Here is a 7,139-nt window from a genome sequence, read left to right as displayed (position 1 = left end):
AAATTTACGTTACATCGGTACTATCGATTCGATAGTGTTCAAATCAGATGCTTGTTGGGCTGAATTGATATGTACTGTAAAAATTTCAATTGACGGCCTATCTGATTTTCTGAATTCCTTTGACAGAATGACAGAAAAATGTGGCCTTTGGTGTTGTTGAGGGGAATATTTTCGCATACCCTCTGTGTGTAGGGTCAGTAAGCTTTAAATTACAGTAAAAACTCAAAACGTTTAAGGTGATTAAGAATTGGTAATATTTTTCTCTCAAAAATTCTCTCTTGTACAATTTACATTTTCTCTCTTTTTCCATTTTTTTTTATTTTAGTAAATTGGACCCCAGCTAAAATCAAATAGAAATTGGTTTTCCTGTTGTTTCCTATTTTCTATATTTTGTAATCATTCTAGTTAAATAAACAATTATTTCCATTTAGAACATAAAGACCCACATGCAAAATTGTGTGTGTGCCCGAGGGCACATTTTCTTATTGAAACATAAAACGTAATTTTGAGTTAAAAATATCTCCACGCACAATTGCACTTTTAAATATGATTTTCTATTATTTACTCCAATCTCAATTAAATTTTTTATAAAAAATAAAATAAAATTTCTTATCTAAGCACTTAGATCACTAAAACAAATACCTTGGACAAAATTATTTTATTATTTTTCTGTTTTTTTTTTTTTAATAAATTTTATTAATTATTTTTTTTTTCTAAATAAATATTTGGTTTTCTTTCTCTCCATCGTTTTTATACAATTTCGTTAACAATTCGTTGAGGTTTTGCATTCACTTTAACAAGAAACATTCATTCGGATCGAACACAATCCGTTTTTATCTCTAATTTCGAATGTCAATCAAGTCTTTTGTGAATGATTTCTGTGTATTTTAGGTTTTCTCTTCTCTATCTCTCTGTTACAATTAGTTTCAATTAGACTTTACGAGTGATAATGCGATAACGTCAACCGATCGTTCATGTTAATTCGACAGACTTACGGCTTAGGTATATTGCACAGCAATTTTTGCGGTTTTTCCTGTTTCTTTTTTCACTGTCAATTGTTGATGGTTCAACATTTGAGAACTGGTTCCCAAAGGATTATCCCCAAAATTAGGAAATTAGTGAATCTTTGGGAATTTTTACTTAACAAAAGGCCACTTAAAAATTTGAAGGATATTTCCAAGTTGAGTGTTGTGAAAACACGGGTTCTTCCATAAAAAAGAGAGCGAGTACTTGGAGAGACCCATAGTTTCCATTTTGGGTGTGGTCAAAGCGCTCGTATTGGGCTACATATCCACAGGGTAATTTTTGATTGATTTTGCGGGCTTAAATATGGCCCTAATGATTTTTCGTTACTAGACATCATTTCAACTACAGTGAGAACTGTGGATGTAGAAGACACTACGAGGTCCTTAGACAGTAAACTTATAGTCTTCGTAGTAGAGGTGTCGATTTAAATTACAGCGCCATACTTTGAACGCTTGTCAGAACACCAAAAACAATGGAAAACGAAAACTCGTGTTTTTTTGGTGGCACTTGTGCGGGAGTTGTAGATCCTCCGATATTCGTAGGAAGTTTAAGATTTGAAGCAGATTTTGGTCCCGCATTCACGACAGCACACCTCTAAAATAACAAAACAACCAAAAGATGTGCGCATCACCGATGGCAACAGCGACCTTTAGTCGAATTAGCCGGTCACTCATTTAAATCGACAGACTCAAAGTTTCGAATTCCACAGAATTGCTTGACCTCGTCGCGCTTATCACTCTCGTCAATTCGATTCAGTTGAACTTAGTAGCAAACAAATTCTCATCAATAAAACAAAATTCAATTTCAGTCTCTATAAAGTACACCCACCCACCTAACCACCATACCACCATTCACTTCCCGTTCATTCTTTGTCTAAATTAATATCGACTTGGATCGACAGCCCATCTTCTCCTGATACTCAACGTAGCCCGACTCATCGCTGTACTCCGAATCCGAATCGTCGTCTTTGTCCTTTCGGCTCGACGAATTGATTTTGTTGCGCATCACCCGTGTTATGGTCGTTTCAACCGATAGATCACTAGCCGCCGAATTACTCTCCAAACTGTTCGGTTCGATGTCCAGTCCGGTTTTGGACGGTTCTTCCAAATTTGTTACGGTGCTTGCGGTCTCACATCCGCTGGATATGGATCCTTCGTCACTGTCCAACACAATTGGAAGGCTGTTTGACATGGACATTAAGCCAGATGCTTTGGTGCGATCATTTCCATGGTTATGTGACGACAGTGAATTGTCATTGCTTGAACCGTTGCAGCTGGCCAGACCAAGAGATGACTGTTGAACCAGTAAATCGAGAATGTTTTGTTGACTGTAAAATACTTCCTCCCCTTCGCCGTCAGAGTATGCATCCAAATCGTCCAGACTTAGGGTGTTTCGACTGGAGTTTGAGAGTAAGTTAAAATGTTGACTCTCCTGGAGATCGGCGAGACTCGCCGTTTTGGTCTTGAATTTCATGTCGAAATATGACATAAGTTCGCCAGCCAACGGTGATTCGGAGTCGTAATTGTTGCACAGCAACAGTTTGTCCAAATCGTCATCGGAACCAGTGCTGGACACAGATTTCAGTCGTTGTACTTCGGTCTCGTCAATTTTGCCCGGCTGATCAATCACAGTTTGTAGTTCGGTGCCTTTCTTAAATTGAACTTCGCACGGTAAACGTCTGTTTCGTGTACCCGTTCGTCGAATCGAATGACCTCGTTTACACCTTCGTCTGCCCAGTGTCATTGCTGGATATAATGGATCGACGGTGCAGCATGATCTGGATTCTTTCGATCGACTCGAGCATTTCTCCTCTTCGTCTTCTTCGTCCTCTTCACCAATTGCCTCTTCGATTGCCATCAATCGAGGTGCCGATTTTGATCGTTCCAGCGGAGGTCGATAATTGTTGGCTCCCACGCTGAGCATAATCTTTCGCCTTGGCATGCTCGGATTTTCGTACACAGAATTGACCAGACTGAGACGTGCATTTTGTCGATTGATTTTGTCTCGTTTGAATTCCTTCAATGCTCTCGACAGATTTTCCTGTTTAGAAAATGAAAATTATTTTCCACTCAACGGCGCGGTTCTACTCAAAATCGTTTACCTTCAAAGTGTTGCTGATTTCCTCGGCTATACTTTCTTTGGCACATAGAACCGCATGACATCTGAGCTCGTGTTTCAATTTGCGTCCTTCATGACGGTAGATCCAGCAAAATACCCGCGGATAGTTCTTTGGCGCACTGCAATGCGTCACTCGATGCGACCAATATTCGGTGAGTCCGTGCTGCCGTGTCGTCGCTTTCAAGCCGGACGGACATACACGTACTCGCATTATAACATCTGGCTTGTTGTTTTGTGTATAATTTCGCCATAATGTTGCTAATGGTTTTTCAATGCAGCTATCGCCTGGAAATGAGAATGCAAAGAAATTAGCAAAAGAGAAGTGTTAAGTGGTGTATGTGTGTCTGACAAAAATTTAAAAAATAAACAAAAAAAAGAGGAGAGGAACTCAACGACAACAACAAGTTTAAAACATTCAAGACAGGAGTTTCTGTATAATTAAAACGACTGTACAGTGATTTTCGTTCTCCGACTGACCTTCACAACCCTAGGTTCAGACAACCCAAAACATGTCATACATCAACCTCTCACAATTAAAATATATTTGCGCGTTTCGTACTTTTGTTATTCGATTTAATTAATTTAATTTCGTGTTTTTTTCTGTTCGTTTTAACGTTTGCGATGCTGCAATGTAAACAAAAAAAAAACTTTTTTTGGGTTTGGCATTCCTCTATTGTAACAATTTTTAATATTTAAAAATATTGAATCGTATTTTATGGCTTAAAGAATGTATCCAAAGCATGTTGTGTGGGGGGAATCTTGTAAACAAAATGTTTTGATTTTTGCGCAGCTCAGTTCTACATTTAATAAAAGTCAAGGAATTTCGTAGGATTTTTTTGGCAATGTCTTTACCAAACATAAAAAAAAAAACACAAAATAAAATTCAATTAACAATTTGATATCCATAACCGCGTTTTTTATTCGTAAAAGAATGTCGTATCGATACACCAAAATTTGTTTAAGGTTGCTGGTATGCTGGTGCGTTTTGTGTACACGAACACCTGATGTTTAAATATTGGGATAGAGAAAAAAGTAGCAGACTGTAGTCAAGTTCTTATTAAAACCCATCACGCACAGCAGTTTTACTATCGGATCTATTACTTCGTTTCCTTAAAGTATTTTCGAAAGATTCTTTTACTTCATTTCGTTAAACATACTTTTTGCTATATATAGCGGCACTAGAGCCATTTATCGCTTATTTCTGAAGTCATCACCGATAACAAATGATGCTACCGTAACAGATTTAATGAATTCACTCACAGTTACAGTAAAGGAGAAAGTCTGGAAAAGAAGAAGAGTCTTTTACAGACAATAGCAGATGTAATCGAAATAGCACCGACAAAAATGAGCGACGAGTTCGTGGTAATGTGATTTTATGTAACAAAATGTTATGATAAAGCCTGTGGGCATTCTTGCGATGCCCGAAGTGCCTTTTGGATTTTGTATGCATCTATTGGACTTTTATAAATTTTCGTCATACAACGCCCGAGGGGCTTTTTGGAGCCAGGCCGGCTCTACTTACGGGAATATATGATTTTGTCGACGTCGTTTTTATATTTCAATCAAAGGAAGTAGCAAACTAGATGGCTGGTTGAACATCCGACTCTACTTCAACTACACATTTGTTAGCCTCTGCAGAACATCTATCGAACAGAACTACAATATTTAGATATTGTTGAAAAGCACTGAATTTAAAGCTAAAAAAAGCACACGAAAAAATATAAGTTTCTGAGGTGGACAGTTATGCTGCATTTGTTATTTAGCCTGTCGTGAAAACACTATAATACAATAGAAAACACAGCTTAATTATCCACTTCAGCAACTGAAAATTGCTCGTGTGTTTTCACCTTGAAGGACTTTCTGTAGCTCATTAAGTCTTTAAATCAAACTGATTAAGTTGCATTTTCTGAAGAAACTGTGTGAGACTGACTAGTAGCTAGGCATTTTATAAAGGAAGCTCAACTTACAGACCTAAAATTTAGGTAGAGCCTGGAACTTTGTGGCTGAATCATTATATGATTACATGGAGTTTTATGATAAATCGACAAATCTACAGATTTATTCAAAAAACAAATCAACGCCACGATAACATAAGCTGTACCGTGCGATACGAAAAGACAATTGTCATTGAAAAGTTACGTTTCTCCGCTGTGGATGATGATTACACTGACTACCAGTGTGCCCACAAGCTGCTCCTGCAACTATGAAATCATCACTTATACACCGAACCATCCCAGGATCTCCCGGTGGTCATTGCTATCAAAATATTCGTCGTATTCATACGCAATTATGTCCGATGAGTGACGATATTAACTATTTGGCTTCGTATCACATTTAACGGAACATGGACTGGCAAACTCAATAATAAATAGTCAATCCTACCGGATGGAACTCCCGGTGAACAACCTAACCTTTCCAGAAGGTATTTCTGATGATTATAATTGGCTACAGCCGTCATTACGACATAAACACAAGCTCAAAGACAAACGGAAAAAGTGATTTGGAATGTTCGATGGGCTATCTGTCGACGTTTTCTTTGTTTTTGTTAAATTTAATTAATTTTTGTTTGAAGCTAGAATTGTCTCATATTGTTTCATTAGATAAAACTTGTGCTAGCTTGTGTTGATAAAACATATATGAGTAAATAAAAATGAGAAAACTATGTTCCAATGCAGTACTAGCTACCAAAAATGCATTTCGGGGAAATCAGGAAACAGAACGTAAAATACGAAAAAGGCCATTTTTCATATAAAAATACAAATGGTCATTTGAGAATTTCCCAAATTAAGGCAACAGTGCTGAAAATGGCTTATATTTCTCGTATCACCCTGAAATACATATTATCCCACTCGTAAGATCTTGCAAATTTTTTGGCTTTTTTTGTGTCATATTCTATGACTAAGCAATTATGTCCGTTACAATTAGGACTTTAAGCAAATCATCCACATGTGCTCAATAAGAATTCTATAAGAATCTATAAGCCAAAGAAAAACTCCGGCACGTGGGAATGACAATTCAATAAAATGCTGCAAAGAAAGATCTTCACTTCGTCAAACTCGATAGTCATGATTACGCATCAGGGTTTATTACTCGGATTTTTTTAAGGCCAGGTTATGGTCGCATATATCGCAAAGATGTGAGCGGGCATAACCTGGCCTTAAAGGATTTTTTTTTTGGAATTTAAAAGAAATTTTAGGAATTTGAGAAAGTTGAATTCTCAAAAATCCTGAAAGTTTTAAAATTCTGAAAAATTGGCAAATTTGTTTGGGAGTTTTGACCAATTTTAAGAAATTAAAAAATTTAAGAATAAATATTCCGAATAATAAGCCCGTGTCACTGTGATGGTATATGACTTAAAACAATTATTTTATAATTCAAATGGGCAGCAGAAAAATCTCAAAATAAAAATAATAAACTGACGAACACCTTCATCGTTCAAACATGCAAATGCGATACACTGCCAACTGGATATAAAGTTTAAATGTGCGAGAATTCTTCACCGCAATTATTTTATTACGTAACTTATCCACATTTAAACTTATTATATTCTTCAAATTCCAATCTGTATGTACATCTACACCGAGCTGTACTACAAAACACTTCTTTTTTTCGTGTCTATCTCCTCTTGTTCGATTTAAAAACTATGCAGGTGGGTGGAACAAGACTAATTGACCTCTTATGTAGTAACTTAAGAGATCAAACGATAGGATGGGACGATATATACATTTATAATAAACATACAGTGCTTGATGTGTAGGCTCCATAAAAGCAAATATTTAAAACAAAACAAAAAAATCTCTCACATGAATGAAGAGTGAATAACAATATTATATTAGAAGTCGGCTAATAAAATGTGAGCACCACATTCGAAATAAATCAATTATTTTTAATTAACATTCGGTTAGAGAGAATATGGCATGGCTGGAAGTTATTATTTATAAATAAAAAAAATGAAGAATTTTGTGTGTAATTATACGTCGTATGGAAAAAATATA

At 36.3% G+C, this 7,139-nt stretch overlaps 1 protein-coding gene across 2 annotated transcripts in view; it reads right to left on the bottom strand.

Annotated features, from left to right (window-relative positions):
* Positions 1–325: 325 nt before the first annotated feature.
* Positions 326–7,139, bottom strand: part of LOC119084024 — a 72,774-nt gene continuing 65,960 nt past the window's right edge. For both annotated transcript variants that reach the window (XM_037193845.1, XM_037193843.1), the window contains exons 4-5: positions 3,128–3,429; positions 326–3,066 (exon numbers count right to left, since the gene is read on the bottom strand). In XM_037193845.1, the coding sequence (XP_037049740.1) occupies positions 1,900–3,066; positions 3,128–3,429 (1,469 nt within the window). In that variant the 3' untranslated portion in view covers positions 326–1,899. The remainder of the gene's footprint in view (positions 3,067–3,127; positions 3,430–7,139) is intronic.

Source organism: Bradysia coprophila, unplaced genomic scaffold, assembly GCF_014529535.1.
Source record: "Bradysia coprophila strain Holo2 unplaced genomic scaffold, BU_Bcop_v1 contig_732, whole genome shotgun sequence".
In the NCBI taxonomy this organism is placed as follows: domain Eukaryota; kingdom Metazoa; phylum Arthropoda; class Insecta; order Diptera; family Sciaridae; genus Bradysia; species Bradysia coprophila.
This window is presented reverse-complemented; position numbering and strand designations above follow the sequence as displayed.